The sequence below is a fragment of the Enhydra lutris genome, unplaced genomic scaffold, assembly GCF_002288905.1.
Source record: "Enhydra lutris kenyoni isolate GAN:26980312 unplaced genomic scaffold, ASM228890v2 scaffoldscaffold26, whole genome shotgun sequence".
Classification (NCBI taxonomy): domain Eukaryota; kingdom Metazoa; phylum Chordata; class Mammalia; order Carnivora; family Mustelidae; genus Enhydra; species Enhydra lutris.
The window spans coordinates 23,338,440-23,357,311 of NW_019154110.1; the positions used below are offsets into that span (position 1 = coordinate 23,338,440).

Sequence of the window (18,872 nt, forward strand, 5' to 3'; positions counted from 1 at the left end):
CGGCATTTAAAACAAAACCCCTTAGTGCAATAGTCCCTTCTAAACCTACAGGCCCGCGTATACCCATACCACTCGCCATTCTGTGGAGGCCTCCAGCACCCCCATCAGCTGTAGGGTAGCCACCACGCCGACCTCTGACCCTGCTAGCTGGAACACCCGGCAGGAAGAGAAACCAGATTGGCCCTAAAAGATATAAACAAACGAACTCATCCCACGGTCCACCGCCATGGGCAATCTTTGACCTTGTTACTGGCAAAAAAAGATAAGAGCAAGTCTGATGGGTTGATAAGACTATCTCCAGGCTGAAGGGCATCATCCTCTGAGGAGAACCTTCTATGGGAGAGTTTTTGGAGGCGCTGGGTTCCTACAGCCTCTCTGAAGTGAAACAGCAGAACTGCTCCCCACTCCGTCAGCAGCCACTATCTTAACCAACAGCTTCAGAAAGCAACTGGCTAATCAGATTGCCACTTCTCTGTTTGACCCTACTGACCAAATCCCCACCTTAGTGCCTGCGACTAACTGGATAACCAGGGCATGAGACCACGTTAACCGACCACGGTGTTAACCAACCACAGCGTCTGTGGGTTCTTAATAACCACTGGTTGCTCTGGCATCTGACATAGGAGAGGGAGGCTTTTTTCCTTCCCTGATTTTACATAAAGGAAGGAGAATGAGAAAGGTGAGATCCTAAATATAAGAAGCAAATGTATAGGGCACCTGGGAGGCTCAGTCAGTTAAGCATCTGACCCTTGGTTTCGGCTCAGGTCACGATCTCAGGGTCACGAGCTCTGCACTCCAGCCGGCCGGCCGGGAAGTCTGCCTGAAATTCCTTCCCCCTCCGCTCCCTATCCCTCGGCCCCTCCCTTCTGCTCCTCCGCCTCTGCCTCCCTGCGCATGCTCTCTCTCTAAAATAAATAAACAAATAAAATCTTACAAAGAGGAAGCCCCAGCAGCAAAGTAGAAGGGCTCCTGGCAGGCTCAGTAGGTGAAACATGTGACCCTTGATCTCACAGTTGTGGGTTTAAGCCTCACATGAGGTGTAGAGATGACTAAAAAAATAAAATAAAATCAACCAAAAAAGCAGCAAATGTGTATCTGCCTTTTACAGATAAATAAATAATAATTTACCAAGCACTCGCTGACGTCCAATGGATGATCTGACCCGGGGTGGGCACGGTTGGGCCTGCATTGTCCACGCTGGTATCTGAGAACACTAAATGCTCTGAAAGCAGCCTTTCAGCTCCATCTCATTAAAAATACTGTTTTCCCAGTGTGGCTTCTCTGTCATCCGTATAGCAGAAGAGCACAGACATTGCTTTGCAACCGCCTTGATACTAAATTTCCCCACTATTGTATCTCTGAGAACTCCGTACTTAATTCAAAACCAACTGCACCTTTTCCTCTGGCAAATAAAAATGGGAAAGAGAAGGGAGTTCCTATTGCTTATCCTTCCTGAGACCCAGACAGTTTGATTCCATCTGAGAGAGCAATGCCCAAAGGTGTAACCAACGAGATGCCTGCGCTCCCGCTGGAGACAGAGACCTCGTGAGGAACTGCCTAGATTTCGAGCTCTCATTCCCTTCTCTTTTCAGCCCTTCAATTTGCCCAGTTGCACCACCTCATGGGTCTCGGGGTCTTTGAGAATGGCAGAGCCGTAACTTTATTAACTGAAAGGGATTGCCTCGGACAAAAATCACAGGAAGTCTGCCGGGGAAGAGCGAATGCAGTGAGGGACTCTGGAAATTCTCAGTCCGCTGCTTTGCGTCTCGAAATCACTCGAGTTGTGCCGCCGCTAGACACCTCCAGTGACACATTTTCAAATTCTGCATTCCATGCCCGGCACTTGCGTCACAGCAAAGCAGCGGTGTCCATGCAAGGAGCGAGAGAACAGCCCCCCACACCAGTGGCGGGGGTTGCGGCGGGGGGGAACTCACCCCTGCCCTAAAAACTGGTCAGAGAAGTATAGAGTTGAAGAGAAGCAAGAAAAGAAGCCAAAGTAGGATTTTTTTGTGGTGGGTTTTTGGCTTGGGTTTTTTGTTTTTGTTTTTTCATCTTAAGAACGAAACTCTCAGATGGGAGGGACAGAGGTGCTTTCATCTTTGGCCACCAGGAAGCCCTCCTCACAGGTCTCCCCCGACCCCAGAGCGGCTCGGAAGGATATATCTTACGTGGCATTGACTTGCTAATTCCCGAAGCCCAGCGAAATCTGTGGCGCTGCCTTTAGAAAAAGCAGCTGTCTACACAGAGGATTATCCCCGCTACACAGCCCAGTGGTTGGGACTCATTTTCTAATTTGCAGATTACCTAGTCCCTTGCTCCTCCCCCTTCCCTCCTGCCCCGCTATTGCCTTCGATGTAGAATTTACCAGAGATTGGGTAGGGAGTTTCAAACTCTCAGCTAAAAAGAAATTTTTCTTCACAGGATTCAAATTGTTCTATTTCCCTATGCAAAACTAAGTGTTCAGAAAACATGCCTGTTTTGCTGGGGGTTTTGTTGTTGTTGTTGTTATTAGTAGGAACCAATGACCATTCTTTTGCAACTCCTTAGGATTCAAGTAATGATACCCTTTAAGATGAAGCCCATTTTGTACAAAGTCTTTTATTTTTTTTTTATTTTTTTTTTATTTTTTTTATTTGACAGACCGATCACAAGTAGGCAGAGAGGCAGGCAGAGAGAGAGAGAGGAGGAGGAGGCAGGCTCCCCGCTGAGCAGAGAGCCCGATGCGGGACTCTATCCCAGGACCCTGAGATCATGACCCGAGCCGAAGGCGGAGGCCTTAACCACTGAGCCACCCAGGCGCCCCTGTACAAAGTCTTTTATAAATGCATCGCCTTCCCCCACCAAAAAAAAAAAAAAAACTATGGTATTAGAGGAAACTGAAGTAGAATGAGTAGGGTGACCGTATAATTTATTTTCCGGAGACGCTTTTGAGACCGAAAGGGAGAGTTATTGGTAATTGATGCCAAGACCGCAGGTGGAAACCAGGATCGGACGTCACCCCAGAAATCAGGCAAAATGAGCTGTCCAGTCACGTGGGGAGCGGGCGGTAGAGAGACTACCGGGCTCTCCGGGTTGCAACGTTGGGCAATGTGCCTTCTAATGAAGACCTCCACTGCCGGCCTGGCTCCTAGGCAAGCCCTGCCAATGAGGCTTTCTTTCCCTGATGCCCAGGCTGCTCTGAGAGGCCCGGTATCTTTGGCATCAAGCGGCTGCTGGGGCTGCCGGCTGTCAGCCGCTGTGTGTGTGTTCAGTTCCCTCGTGGGGCCCCATCACAGCCTGCCACCCCTCCATCTGGCAGGGGGCCACGGAGGGAAGCTTGCTTGCAGCACGGGGCGACAGTATGCCACTTCCTTGCCGCCTGTGACGGGAGTGAGTTCCAAGAGGCTTCTAGTGCTGGTCCTCAAAGAGGGCATCTGGTTCTACCGCAGACGCTCTTAACCCGATGGTGAGCAGCTGGGCCTCTCTTGTCCCCATCATCAGATGACGGAACAGAAAACAGGCTACAAACACTCCCCTTTCACCAGCGGTCAGCCGGCCTGGCGTCACTCTGCCATGAAACCTCCAGGCGGCACATGCTCCCACCTACACGTACTGGACACCTCCCACGGGGCTGGGCGGTGGGGCTGACTGCGGGCCTCCTCGGCCTGTCACTGGCACAGCCCACCTCGGGGCAAATGCCTGGCATCTGGAGACTGTAGATCATCTTGAAGGCAGTGCAGGGGAAGGTGGGAGGGGGCGGCAGTGGGGGCGGGGCAGAACTTGGAGCTTATTATGTCACCTGTTAGTGCCAACTCCCTCAACCTGGCACTCCTGGGGCCTGGCATTTGGGGCCAGATAACTTTATGTTGTTGGGGACATCTCGGGATGTTCAGCAGCACCCCTGTTCTCTACCTACTAGATGCCGGTAGTACCCACCCCACCCCACCACTGCCCTGTGCTGACCACCAAAGCTGTCTCCAGGAATTGCCAAGTGTCCCCTGGGAACAAAGTCACCCCCTGTCTCTGGGGGTCATTTGTGTGCTTAGGACCAAGCATGGAGAAACTGCCCTACCTTCTAAAAGTTTGTGTTTTTAGTCACTGGATTATAGCACTGGAGAGAGGCATACTGCTGGGCTGGGAAGACCCAGAGTAGAAATGCCATGGATTCCTCAGGGTTTAACACTCTGCAAACCAAGCCCAGGCGCCACAGGCCCCTGCAGAGATTTGAGGACCTGCACAGGCGCAGATTTGCACCACAAAAACGGTATTTTTGGTATTTTCGAATGAGTAAGCCTGGAATTGCCACGTTAGAGAGCTGCAGGCCACCAAGTCCCTCACATCTAGAGCTCTGTGGTTACACTCCTTGTTTCCCTTTTCCGTGGCAGAAATCTAAAAGGGGAGCCCTGAAACTCTTATCAGGACCTAGTGAAATGCCGTGTTCTGCTTCAGAGCAGGAGACCAGGGGTGTCGCCCCACGGAGAGGGCAGCCGGTGCTGGGCTGACTGCAGCCCTCAGACAGAAGTGGGGAGGCTCAGGACAGATGTCACCTCCCAGTGACTGCGGCCATTAACCTTCCTGCTCCTCCACGTTAGTTTTGAAGGGGAAGTTTTCTTATACAAAGTAACTCCTAGGAGCTTTATCAAGAACCAAAGAAGTAAAACCCAGCCAAAACCCACTGCCTTCTCGGGAGGCCAAGAGAGGACGAGGGGTCCATTGCCTTTGTTGGTTTTGCCTGCACGGGCCAGACAGCAAGGCCATTGGTGGCCCTGGTGCCAGCCAGAGCCCTGACGATGCTGCCTCCCATGGGCCCCGAATCCGAGGCACCTGGAAGGGTTATTAGCAGGATTGGAACTCATCCCTCTGCTGGGACTAGATCATAATTACAGTAATTTTCTAACAGAGCTGGGCAGTAGGACTGTTTAATCAGCATCTGACTCCCTTGTGCTCCCAGCCCTCATCACTCAAGGAGAGGAGTGGGCTGGCTCTTAAAGAGACAGCGCCCGCCTTCCAGCGCTTGGAACAGATGTGCCCTAATTGGTAGAATATATCTAAGTCTAGTAGATTATAGCAGGCAGGTTGCATTGCCTCCAACAAACCGCCTCGGGCTCTCACTATTCTGGGCCTTCTGCTCAAGGGACCTGGGTCAAGCTGCTGGTAAGCCTGGCTTCCCACACCAACGTAGCCACCCGGGGAAGCACATACGCAGGGCTGGGGCACTTATGGAAAGATCTAAACTAGCTGGCCCCTTCAGAATGGATGGTATGAAGGAAGAGGTGCTTGGCTGAAGGTTGGAAGGAGGGACATACAGCCGCAGATACGGAATTTTGGCTGGGGGCTTCCCATAATCCAAAGATTGCAGGAGCATCTCATGTTTCTGCCTTCCATGGGGGGGATTAAAAAAACCCTTAAAGACTTTCAGACAGTCTCTGAATTCTCACACTCCGGCTTTCCCATCCCTCCCTTCGTATTATTCCTGCCCCTTTCCCTGCTGAGTAAGTCCCCCTTCATTTGCCTCCTCCTGTGCTGGTGGAAGTGGACCAGGCCTCCCCTGAATGGAAGGGATGGAAAATCACTCACCTTGCTCATTGACTCGGGAGCATTCTGTCTCCTAAAAAGTGTGGCCTTTGTGCATAAACTGTCCATGTTTACTGTATCTTGAGATTTGAGGTTCCAGCTTTTAACTCCAGATCTAGCCATTTCTAAGGTGCAACTGGTTCTTGCCAAGAAGTTTTTTCTCTAATAACATGCTAGGACTGGCTCGTGCCACCCTGTTGGGAAGTCAAATGCATATTTGGTCTTTACAGAAGCTCCTGAAGGAGCTCTGGAGAGCCGGGAGTAAATGAGAAGAGGTGAGTAGTTGAGGGCGGGGGGTGTGGCGTGAGGAAATGAGAAAAGGTGAGTTGGCGTGGGGAGGGGGCAAATGAGAATAGGTGAGTTGTTGGCAGAGAGGATATGAGAAAAGGTGAGTTGGGAGGGGGGCTCCCGAGGTGGGCTGAGGAAACCCTCAGGAAAGAAGGGATCGTGGTAAGGAGGATGGGAAGGGGGATGCTTCTCCACAATTCAAAGAAAGTTTGCTTTGAGCCAGGTGATGCCCTCTACAGAGCTGAGTCCCTGCAGGCAGAGGGCTGCTGGGAAGCTTGGCTTAGGATCTGTGCCCAGGCGTGACTGAGGAAGTCACCATCCCACTCCACGCCCGGATAGGCTTGGCTTTGGCTGCGTCTCCGTGGGCTGCTCCCACATCAACCCGCAGCTGCCGCTCCAGTCTCTGAGAGAATGTTCCTGTGGCCCCCGTGAGGCAGGCCAGGTGCTGCTGTTTCCGTCTCTACCCTTAACCCCACTCCTCATCCTCCTGGCACGCTGTCCTCCCCACGCCTCAGGTGGGAATAGCCAGCGAGAGCTGAGGCGTGGGAACAAATTCATGAACTTCAAGTCTAATCAGGTTGTCAAAGAGTCATGATGGCCTCCCAGACCCAGCAGCCAGAGCGGGGTCTCAGATGTGGTATCTAAGGCGGGACCCGTCAGAACACAGGACTGCCGAGGAGCTCAGATTTCTGAGAACCACTCTGAAGAGCTACTCGAGTGGACTTCAGTAGTGGGTTTATTCTGGTTTTAAAAAAAAAAAATCTGGGGAAGAGGGGCGCCTGGGTGGCTCCGTGGGTTGAAGCCTCTGCCTTCAGCTCAGGTCATGATCTCAGGGTCCTGGGATCAAGCCCCGCATCGGGCTCTCTGCTCAGTGGGGAGCCTGCTTCCCCCACTTCTCTGCCTGCCTCTCTGTCTACTTGTGATCTCTCTGTCAAATAAATAAATAAAATCTTAAAAAAAGAAAAAGAAAAATAAAAAAATCTGGGGAGGAAACAAGCAAAAACCTCATCTAACAGAGTGGGGAAGTGACTTCCATGAATGTGCTCTCCCAGCATCTAAAAACGTGCTTCGTAGCGTCGCCTGGCCGGCTCAGGCCACGGAGCACATGACTCTTGATCTTGGGGTTGTGAGCTCGAGTTCCATGTCAGGGGTAGAGTTTACTTGAGAAATAAACAAGAACATCCATTTTAAATGAATAAAAACGTGGTTTTTAAAAAACTACCCTCAGCTCAGCTTCATTTCCTCAGCTAGAAAAGGAGTCTACTACTTGACTTGGCCTCTTCACTGGCCACTGAGGTCAAGTGAAGCAAATAGAGGAGACTTATCTTTAAACAAGACCCCCCACACACACACACACACCCGCTTCCACCAAACAACGTGAGACCCCTGAGCATGGGATCACTTCTCTTGGGTAACAAGAGACAACCAGACTTGGGCCACAGAAGTGGCGGTCAGGTGGTGACTAAATCAGGCACAGAATCCACCTGGAACCTAAACCCTAACACAAAAATACTTCTGTGCTACAAAAGCCGAGTGCAGCTCAGCCAGCCACTGTCCCCAGGAGCTCCCCATCTTCCCTACAGAAGTCAGTGGCCATGGCGGCCAGCCCTTTGAGCACACAGGGACACAGCAAAACGCGAGAGGCAAATGGCACCGCCTGGATGGGGAGGAAAATTCAGCTTTGCTCTCTTCCCTGGTAACTCCAGGCCCATGTCAGGAAAACTCTTCCCTTCTTAGGACATCTCCTCCCACCGCGCACGCTCTCAGCTGAGCACAGGACGGTGAGAGGACGGCGCCTGGCCTTAGATTAACTGAGCTGCTGTTGTATGCACTGCTGGTAATGGATCATTAAAAAAGCCGGGAGTCAGAAAAATCGCATCCGTGTCTTTGAATGGCTCCTGCTGTCCCAGCAGCCTACCCTGCTGGCAGAACGAGCTGCTGAGCACCAACTCCAGGAAGAAAAGGAGAGAACAGAAGAAGGCCAACCCGGCTTGCTGTTTTTTGGCTGAGTAGGGAATTGACACAGACCACCTCCGGCTCCTGTCTGGAAGTTTCTGAGATCAGAGAGCTTCAGGCACAGCTGGGTTCACAGCTGCAACATTTGGAGCATTGGACTCATTAATATTCATGAGTCATCCCCACCAATAGGCAGAGCGGATGCCATTAGCTTAGCATCTGTCGGGGTTTTTGTGAGGGTTGTGGATGGAGAGTTGTTTTTTTTTTCCCCTCCCTTTTAAATGAACTTCTTTTGACATTTTGGATTTGCCTCTGTAGGTTTTCTCTCCTCGCCTTGCTCGGCGGCATCATCTAAAGGAGAGGCCCAGGGGAGGCGGGCAGGAAAGAGGGAGGAGCCCCCGCCGGGGCTCCGCATCTGCCTGTTGACAAACTTTATTTCTCTCCCAGCACCTGGCACCTCACCCGGGCTGCAGCAGGTAAATTATACCTAACGAGGCTCGTGCCCGCGACGGGGAGGAAAAGCCGGATCCCGGCGCTGCGGAAGGCGGCCCCTCCTCCGGGGCCGGACCGGGCCGCTCGCCCCACGCGGGAGAGCCGCAGCGCCCGGGCCATTCTTTCCACGCTGATAAACTCATGATTTATGAAAGTAACTCCTGCCAGCCCTCGCTCCCTCCTCCTCGGCTACAGCTTGTTAGACACAAATGGCAACAGTCTTAAATACTTGGATTTTATTTCAGGCCAAAGCCCCTCGACTCCGATCGCAACACCCTGGCAGCCCCCTCACCCCAGCAGAGGCCGGGAGGGGAAGAGCCCACCGCCGGGGGAAGGGGGAAAGCGGGGGGGGGGGGGGGGGGCGGCCGGAGGGGGGGGTTCGCGAGAGGGGAGCGCTGAGCAGGCAGGGCGCCGCCGGCGCTCCTCTCCTACCCGCTCGGGCTCTGCGTGGAGAGGAATTATGGCAGCGGGAGGGCAGAATGCCTCATTGTCTGAAGGCGCGTCGTTCCTCATCTCCATCCCCAGAGCCCTCTCTCCAGGCACAAACAAAGCCCTTGCGCCCCATTGGACTGAACAGACGGCCTCCCTGCCACACAGCAGAGGGACACTGTGGGAGCTGAAGCCCTGGGGGCAGGGGGCTGTTACTAAGGGAGAAGAGAAGGATTCAAAAAAGAAAGGAGCCCATGCCAGCCCTGCAGAAAAGATTGTCACATCTGGGCTTTACAGCCAGAGGAGAAGGTGACAGCCCGAGACAGCCTTTTCTAAAACAAAGCCCCTGAAACTGTTGCCTTTCCTCTGGCTTCCTGGGGTCTCTTCCAGGGCCGGCCGTGAGTGAGGTCATGGGTCTAGGGCCCCTCACAGCCAGACTGAGGGCTGGGGAGAGGCGGGAACCCCCAGCCACGGGAGTCACAGCACCGGTGGGTTCAGTGGTGTTCAAGAAGGAGAAGCAAGGAGGTGGGAGAACAAACACTCACCACCCTGGCCACGAAAGGAGGGAGGCAAGAGGCCAGCCTCCCGGAAACAAAGTGCTCTAAGGGCCGCAGCAAGAAGCCCGCCAGTGGGAATACGATTACACAACCATTTCCATCCGGTCAGTATTCAACAGGACAGCTTAAAAGCGGTCACTTCCAGGTCCCCCCAAACCAGTCAACCTGAGGCAATGCTCCCGCGCCCATTAACAAACATCTAAAGCAATTCAGCTCCCAGGAGAGTAAACACACCACGTATTTCTGTGTAAAACCAACAGCCCATGGTGGGCCTTATGCCTAACTTAAAACCGTCCAGTGTTTAATCCCACGGAGGAAGCTTGAGGAGTTGTGGTGACCGACCTCTATGCCACCAACCTGAGCAGAGGTGACCATAAGACAGTAAGTGGCCCAGACTCCCCAACACCTACCCTGTGCCCCTTTCCCACCCCAGCAAGCCTCCTTGCCGGCATCTTCTCTGCCGCCTCCGGGCAGAACCCAGCGCTCGGACCAGAGCTCATTTTCCTAAAACCGTTTCTAACTGCCCAGGGTCCAAAGGCACGGCACAGTCCCCTCCCACGGCCCTCCTCACAGGCTGAGGAGCAGAGGCGTCCTCGACAGGTCTTGCAAAATCACAGCATGATGGCGAGGGGGAGGGAAGGAGAGGGGGGCTTTCCAAGGAAGGAGCTTCAGAGTCAACAACGGGAGCCCACACCTCGAAATGGTCCTTTTCCTCCCTGGGAGGTGGTGAGGGAGAGCTCCTCCTGCCGGATCTTGGAAGAAAGCAGCAACTGGAAAAGAATGGGAAAGGAACGAGGGCATGAACAGATACACAAAAATCAGTGGATAAGCCTCGTGAACAAACAGCCAAGGTGGTACAACCACGGAGATGGAGTATTATTTGGCCGTAAAAAGGAAGGAAGTGCTGATAGGCACGACAGTATGGGTGGACCCTGAAAACACGCTGAGGGAAAGAAGCTCGTCAGGAACCACCACACACAGGACTCCGCTTGTGTGAAGTGTCCAGAACAGGCAAATCCGCAGACATAGAAAGTGGATTAGTGGTCACTGGGGTTAGGAGGTGGGGAAAACAGCGTGTCACTGCTGACAGGTACGAGGTTTCTTTTGGGGTGATAAAAATTGGGGTGCTAAGTTAAGAACTACTGAATGATACATTCCAAGGGTGAATTTTATGGTGCGTAAATTACATCTCAATAAAGCTGTTACTTTGAAATAGGGAGGGGAGAGGAATAAAGAATAAGCGAGACCTCTCTTCTTCCCCCCAGGATTCAACAGTAGAGCCCGCTACCCAGGGATGGGCTAACCCAGACGCTCAGGCCCTGCCATGTGAGAGGAGAGAACCACACGCAGGGAGGACGAGGCCTCTTCTGAGAGCCTGAAACGCTGTGACGGTACTTCCTCTATCAAGCGGACACCTCACTGGCCCAGGTAACAGTAATCCTAGCTCCCAGTGCCTCAAAAAAAAAGAGAGCTCTCGTTACCTCTTTGGCTGGTCTCCTTTAGCCAGGTGAGAGGAGCCCTGCCTCTCTTCCTGGACCCAGCCACAGTTGGACATAGCGTAGTGGAGAATGGCGTCAGACACGGTCATGGGGCTTCGGCCCTGGACGCAGGCTTCTATCTCGGGCACCGAGAGCTGGCTTTGTAGGAAGAGGTGTAACTGGCTGTCTGAGAGAAGGACCACACTCTGCAGGACCCTGGGGCAAACACAGGAGGTACGGCACAGACTCACGCTGAGCAGCTGCTGTCCTCAGCTCCCCTCCCCCTGAAGGGCTTCCGGCTTGAGCGAGCACTGAAGGCATGGATGGGGGTGCAGGAAAGGCCTACCTATTTGAAGGGGCCATCCTGCCCGATACCTTCCCCTCTCCCCTCCCGCACTCAGGAGGCAGGTACTAGCCCACTCCGTCTACTCACTTTTCCAGAAAGTGCTGCAGACCTTGTCGCCGCTTCTCAATGAACTCATCAGAGCTGCCAAAGAAGGTTGACTTCCCAGGAAGTTCAGGTACAGGCCTGTGGATCACATAATGTAACACCCAAGATAAATGTTAACATTTAACATTCTGCCCACTGAGCAAGGAAGAGGCACAAATCAAAACAAATAGGTTTTTAAAAAGTGGGGGCGGGGGGCAGGGCTAATACTGACTGCATGCCATGTGTTAGGCACCGTGCTAAATGTTTTACAAACCTTATTTCATTTACTCCTCCCAAAAACCCTATGAAAAACCTATTGATGTCCCCATTTCAGGAGTAAGGAGGTAGAATCAGAGAAGTTAAGTAAATTTCCCAATGTCACACAACTAGTAACCAGCAGAGCTGGTACCTGAACCACGTCTATGACTTCAAAATGCCACTGCTGCTAAACTACATTGTTTACAAAACCCACTCCCACCATCAGCTCTTTTTTTTTTTTTTTTAAGATTTTATTTATTTATTTGACAGACAGAAATCACAAGTAGGCAGAGAGGCAGGCAGAGAGAGAGGGGGAAGCAGGCTCCCTACTGAGCAGAGAGCCCAATGCGGGGCTCCATCCCGGGACCCTGAGATCACGACCCAAGCTGAAGGCAGAGGCTTAACCCACTGAGCCACCCAGGCACCCCGAGCTCTTATTTTTAAATTTATTTATTTGAGAGAGAGAGTATGAGTGGGGGGATGGAGGAGCCAGGCTGGGCAGTGGAGAGGGAGAAGCAGAAACCCTGCTGAGCAGGGAGCCTGATATGGGGTTCGATCCCAAGACCCTTAGATCATGACCTCAGCTGAAGGCAGACACTTGACCGAATGAGCCACCCAGGAGCCCCATCAGCCCTTATTTTGAAAATGGAGAAACTTATTTGAAATGGAGAAACATGGCAGCATGGAGCACGTGGGGTCCTTGTGTATAAATCAAGACCTCCTCCAATCCAAGAGGGCCACATACTTAGAATTTTTTTAAAAAGATTTTATTTGGGGCACCTGGGTGGCTCAGTGGGTTAAGCCTCTGCCTTTGGCTCAGGTCGTGATCTCAGTGTTCTGGGATCGAGCCCTGAATCAGGCTCTCTGCTCAGCGGGGAGTCTGCTTCCCCCTCTCTCTCAGCCTGCCTCTCTGCCTACTTGTGATCTCTCTGTCAAATAAATAAATAAAACCTTAAAAAAAAAAGATTTTATTTATATATTTTAAAAAAGCAGGGCAAAAAAATAAAAATAGAAAATAAAAAAAATTAAAAAGAGCAGGGGGAGGGACAGAGGGAGAGGGAGAAAGCATCTCAAGCACACTCTGCACTGAGCCAACGCAGGGCTCGATCTCACAACCCTGAGATCAGGACCTGAGAGGAAATCAAGAGTCAGATGCTTAACCCACTGAGCCACCCAGGTGCCTCTCACATGCTCTGAATTTTCTAAAAGTAGCTGAGTTGCAGCAAGGCATCCACAAACTCTTTCAATCTCCCTAGCTTCTATTATGAACATATTTTTAAAAAAACAACAGGCCAGGGGTGCCCAGGTGGGTCAGTCTGTTAGGTATCCCGCTCTTGATTTCATCGGGGGTCATGGTCTCAGGGTTGTGAGATCAAGCCCTACATCCGGCTCTGTGTTGGGCATAGGGTGAGCTTGGGATTCTCTCTTTCTCTCTCTCCTCCTTTGCCCCTCTCCCCCAGTTCACACTCTCTCTAAAAAAGCAAAGCAAAACAAACAAAAAAAGAGAATGCAGAATCTGTCAGAAGTTCCAACTGGCTGTGAGGGCCTGACCCATGACAGTGGCCTCATCAGTCCCACATGTTAACTAACCAGCTAGGTCACCCACAGACCCCATCCCCAGGGCATTCAGTGACTGTCCTGCAATGGAATCACTGTTCTACACTGTCTCCAGTTTAGGACTTATTTGGGGTGGTTTAAGTGAGGAGTGAACATTACTGCTTTTCGTAAGACTTTCAGTCTGTTATGTCTTTGGGAAAAGGTCTCTGCACAAAAAAGAAAAAAAAATTAACATTTTGTATTACACGTCAAATGGACAGGAACACCACCGGTCACATAAGTCCAAGTGCTAATGAGTTTCTGATCACGAGTGACACGCATATATAAAATGCTAACAGTACATTTGTGTAGCCCTAGATGAAAATGCATATAAAAAAGGAAAAGTATTTTTTATATTTCTATGACTTTGTTCAGTCAAAATACTAGAACTCTGTCTTTTTTTCTTTTTTTAAAAGATTTTATTTATTTATCTGACAGAGAGAGATCACAAGTAGGCAGAGAGGCAGGCAGAGAAAGAGGAGGAAGCAGGCTCCCCGCGGAGCAGAGATCCCGATGTGGGGCTCAATCCCAGGAGCCTAGGATTATGATCTGAGCTAAAGGCAGAGGCTTTAACCCACTGAGCCACCCAGGCGCCCCTGTCTTTACTTTTTCCACTGACTCGAAAACATAATTTTAGAACCCAATTCTCAATTTCCTAAGTGCCTAACATGTTGCCAAGTTTTCTTTATTGTAAACTCTGGTTCTTGTGTATGCCTCCAAAAAGCCAATCTCAGACCCGAGAAAGAAACAAAAGCAAACTCACACCAAACCAGCATTTCTCTGGAGCTGCTTTCTCAGCCACACGAACTCACGGTAGCGGCGACGCACACAGGACGTTTTGGCAGTGAAGGCCTTGCTGTTGGTCTACAGGAGGAAGTACATGAAAAAGAAAAAAAAAACCCAAGTAGAAAAAGACCAGATTTACTCCTCATCGTCACATTCACAGAGGACCCAACCCACCAGGTCCCATCCTGAGCAGGGACTACGGGCCAGCAGGCAGCCTGAGAGCAGGTGTCCGGCAGACCCCAAGCTCATTCCTCTCCTCCCTCCTTTTCTTCAGGCTCAGGACAGTCAAAACATCTACCAACGGGTTCTGCCTCAGCACCAGCCCTCAGCCCCAGAAGGGGTTGACCCCGATACAGAAGTCCGAAGCACTTACGTGGAGAAAGATCTTATAATCCACATAAGAATTCCAGGAGCCCTCATTCTGCACGCGGGGGTCCTGAACACGCACAGTAATCACCTCCTAGAGGTAAGAAAGGCTCCTTCAGCTCACCCACACAGTGAGCCAGCTTGGACAACATAGGCTGCCGGATTTTCCCAATCAGCACCAACCATCATTCATGTATTCATTCAACTCAACAAGTATTTTCTGACCACCCACTATGTCAGACACTGTTCTGAAGCACTGGGGGCAGAACACGAACAAAAGACAAAAATCCTTGCCCTAGTGAACCTCACATTCAGCTGCATTCCAACAAATGGAAACGTTAGTCAAAACAGAACCTTATTTCCCAGGAATGGCTTTTCTGTGGATTTCCACCTCCTGCCTTCATTTTGAGCTCATCAGAACCCCCAAGGTATTACTGTCGTTAGAGTACCATAGAGCAATGAATGGTGTCTTTCCCCAAATCCAATCAAACTTTACCCACCTGTTTCCTGGAGACCACATGCTTACCTCCAGCTCTTGGTTTTCCAACATCCTACACCCAAAGCCCATTGGAAGAAAACATCTGATGGGGGAGAAAGGACAGGGGAACAAATTATGGTTAGTATGCTTCTATTCTTATCACTCTTTATCAAGAAAATTTTCATTGACCCGCCCCCACCTCCCCCGGGGAAAACCCAAGCACCTTTTTTGGGGTTTTTGTGTAAAACTTAAGAGGAAGCAAAAAAAAAAATCCCCTTGCCTTTGCCCAGTGCTAAGCTAAAAGCCCCGGGGGAATTGCCTGCCCTCGCAGACCACAGCCGGGACCCTCAACCAGGCCACCTCTAGCTAAGCATGTTTAGGTCTGTGCAGCGCTCACCTCAGGCAAGGGGAACAGGCAAATTGGGTTGTCCAACCTTTCTGCCTGAGGGCTGCAGGTGAAAGCTGCTGTTTTGGGGGCCTACGATACGCCTCTGCAAGTGTACCTCACAGCGCCCCCTTCTGGAGATTTAGAGACAACTAAGCCCCACAAATACCCCCGCCCTGAAGTCTCTGTCTTGCTAAACAGTCCTACCCAGAGGTAAATCGTAGAGCTGGAGAGCTCCTGGAGCACCTGAATGGGTTGCCCGGTTGCGACCTTCCCTTATCTAACCCGTCCTCCCAAACCCAAGCCCATGGTTCCAATCATTTCCTCTCTCGACATGCTATCCGGTTTGCACCTCTGTCCAAGCACCCCACAGCTGCACGGGTCGGCTCGGGATGTTTTCCGCTCCTTTGTAAAGATTCATTAAAGCCTAAGCCCCTGATTTCCCCCAATGTGACCGTTTACATGTGCAGCGACATCGCCCACTCCGACAAGGGGACCATGAAGCCTCCAGCGCAGGGTTACTCCAGTCCAAAGGGGCCCATGATGTCACCTTCTGTTAAAATACAGCACTAATCTTGTTACTCCTAGAACCACTCCAACAGCATCCACCCTGGCGGCCGCCTCCACCCCCTTCTCCTCTCTTAAGAGCGGAACAATAAGGTTTAATTTCCCTTTCCAATTTACCTTGAAATGAAAACTGACTTCAGCCAATATGTACTGCCAACAAATGATCCAGGCTGGCTCCTGGGAAAACAAGACCATCTCGAAGCTCTCCCTCTCCTCCCCCCATGCCCATTCACACACCCACTCATTTTTACAGTCCTACAATTAATTTTAAACACATTCTCTTATTAGTTCTGCCTTACAATTAGAACAGTGTGTAATGAGTTCCCTTCTATTTTATGTTTTGCTAACACAAGGCTAATGTTTCAGGAGAAGGGGAACTCATTTACACCACGAAATTAGCAGAGCAAAGAGCTTTCCCAATTCCTTCCAGTATACCAGAAGATCCCTCCACACGCAGCCACTGCCCTGCACAGAGACAAAACCTCCTGGTAGATGACGGGACTGGGCTACACCGTTGAGCAAACTAGAGGTTCTGTGACTGTGATACCATCTTTGTACTTTTGCTGACAATCTGATTTTTCATCTGCTGCAGGCACCGTCACAAAGGGGTCCTGAATTGAAAGAAAATTCCAATTCCTTAGCAACCAATGTGTAACATGCCCGATGTAAGCCATCAAATGGCTGTGACCAAAAAGAACAGGCCAACTTGTGAACCATTAACCTCCTCAGATTAAAAAAAAATTTTTTTTTCTCTTCTCTTTTCAGTCTTTGGTAAACTGACAGCACGGGAGCAGAGAGTTAGATATTCTGACGTATCTTTTCCTAAAAGTAATGAAGGGAAAGATGACAAGGAAATCACAGACATCCATACACTCAGTGGGGCTCACACATCTATGCCTTGAAAGGTTTGCCAAATTTAGGACCATAATTTAGTGACTAAGTGGCCGTCATTCTCAGGTTCAAGAAGAGTGTCTAGGGCTCTGAACCACCTCCAAGCGCAAGTTTCTCTCCTTTCCTTTAGGGCTAAAACCACTGAGAAACAAATAGCTATAAACTGGCTTTAATACACTGGCTTAAAAAAAAATAATCTTGGGGCGCCTGGGTGGCTCAGTGGGTTAAAGCCTCTACCTTCAGCTCAGGTCATGATCCCAGAGTCCTGGGATCACGCCCTGAGTCAGGCTCTCTGCTCAGCAGGGAGCCTGCTTCCCCGTCTCTCTGCCTACTTGTGATCTCTCTCTGTCAAATAAATAAAATCTTAAAAAAAAAAAAAATCTTAGCACCACCCCCAAGATGTTGTATTCTTAAATGTAAGTTTAAAGGGCATTAACAAAGTTTCTATTGTAACTTTCCCTTAAAAACACTGGACACTGGAACAAATTCAAAAACCTAGACTCCCAAGTCATAATTTCTAGCAATTACCATTCTCCATCAGCTTCCTCCACATAAATGCCACTCCCCAGAAGGAAATGAAGCTCAGTTCCGCCCGTGGAAGGGAAGAAGGAAGTTCCTTAGGTTAGCTCCTGATCTGGGAGATGGATCCCCCTCATTCAAATAAGGGTAAGTCAGCAATCCTCTCAGCTACGTATGCATCTCACTCTGCACTAACTACAACTCCTGGGTCCTTCCAATCACATCTGAAGTTTCCTTTACTTTCTCCACCTGTACCACCACCAACCTCTCTGGTAAGAGCCCAACTGTTTGCTTTTTACAATGTCGATTCCTTGTAAAGTTCTCCTATGTCCTAACAATTCAAGATAGCGAAAGATAGCTTTCGCACCACCATTTTCACTTTCATTTAAACTACTTAAAAAGGCTAAAAAATAGGGTGATAAAAATGAATTGAGCCACCAAGACTCCTATTTCTCTTTACTCATTCTTGAGCCATTGGAGCTTCATGGCAACTCAAAAAGCTCTCCTTCCTAAACACCCACAGGTGGCACAGGATGCTTCCTTTTCTGACCAAGTTCTGTATGTTCCCAACCAAGCAGCTCCGCTCCGTCGTTCCGTCCGTCTGTAACTTGCCACTCCTTACACTTGCGAGGTAAGTCACAAGGGCGACTACAGTCTAGCGCCAGAGCCCGCCTCTGTCCCATAAAATACTTGTCATTGGACCTAGCCCGAGCTGTTTCGGTACATGTGCCGAACACCGGCCACTCCACCTCCATTCTTCACGCACGAGGGGGAAAAGGGCCCCACGACACTCCTTCTCCTTTGACTATTAAGCTTAGGCAGTGGAAAGGAAAGATACTTTATACTTTAAAAACAAATGAAAAAGCCGGGTTTCCTTCCTTTGATCCAGAGCAAGCACCCGCCTTCGTCCCGGGAGGTGAGACAGCCTCGTCCCTAAGATGTCAAGCGAGATCTCCAGCCCCAAACGCCACTACTGACCTCAAGCCCTACTGGAGAGCAGCACCCACTCCCCGCGGCTCCGCCCACGACCCCTCACCTGAGAGCAGCACACAAGCCCCAGAGCGACACCGCCCGCGCCGCACCATATAGCCAGAGTCTCGGCTTCTCCTTCCGGGTGAGTGGCCGGGGCCCCGGTGCACGACGGGAGAAGGCTCCCGGCCACGCCAATCCCGGGTGTCCAGGACGCCCCGCCCCTGCAGGCCCGAGCTCTCAGCGGCGATCCCTGCTCAGGAGGCGCTGCGCTCCGCCCCGCCCAGACCCTGGCTGGAGTCCGGATCCCCTGACACTCACTTGGGACGCGGGAGAGGAGCGAAGAATGGGCTCTGGCGGCCAATCCGGAGCCTTGGCCTGCCCATCGTTGTCAGAGCCAGCCAGGCCCAGGGAGTGTTATTAAAGGTCCAAAGGAGGGTCCCCGCTGCCAAGAAGTGTCAGGAGGCTGGCTGTGCTCTATTTGTCTGGTCCAGGACGGTCCGGAGCGCAGGAGGGTAGGGGAAGAAGACGCCCACGTTCCTGGAGCTTCGCAGAGTTCCGAGAGCTTCCCCATTTGAACCCCGTGGGTTGCAGTTCCCCCGCGGAGTTATCGAAGGCGTCCCAACTCACGTTCGTAAAACCACAGATTGTCACAGCGAAAACCGAACTGAGATGGCCCAGCCAGCACCCCGTTCACCTGAGGAAGCAAGTCCAAAGAAGGATCGTGCAGCTAGTTAGGGAAAAGAAAATACGTTGAATATGATGATTTTTATGTTATCGAAACGTCTTTGAACAACCTGTTAAAAGATAATTTTGGGGGGCGCCTGGGTGGCTCAGTGGGTTAAAGCCTCTGCCTTCGGCTCAGATCATGATC

General features: G+C 51.0%; 1 protein-coding gene across 3 annotated transcripts; it reads right to left on the minus strand.

Moving 5' to 3' along the window:
* Positions 1-8,651: 8,651 nt before the first annotated feature.
* Positions 8,652-18,291, minus strand: LOC111151824 (sorting nexin 11). 3 transcript variants are annotated; one of them, XM_022510042.1, is made up of 8 exons: positions 18,066-18,291; positions 15,737-15,796; positions 14,716-14,770; positions 14,197-14,283; positions 13,801-13,901; positions 11,187-11,282; positions 10,757-10,969; positions 8,652-10,045 (listed from the first exon to the last, which is right to left on the minus strand). In XM_022510042.1, the coding sequence occupies exons 3-8, from the start codon at positions 14,755-14,757 to the stop codon at positions 9,772-9,774; spliced, it is 813 nt and encodes a 270-aa protein (XP_022365750.1). In that variant the 5' UTR covers positions 14,758-14,770; positions 15,737-15,796; positions 18,066-18,291; the 3' UTR covers positions 8,652-9,771. The 3 variants fall into 3 exon arrangements, with proteins under 3 accessions (XP_022365750.1, XP_022365748.1, XP_022365749.1); XM_022510040.1 differs by lacking the exon at positions 18,066-18,291 and having other exon boundaries at positions 15,737-16,708; XM_022510041.1 differs by lacking the exons at positions 15,737-15,796; positions 18,066-18,291 and having other exon boundaries at positions 14,716-14,891.
* Positions 18,292-18,872: the final 581 nt, after the last annotated feature.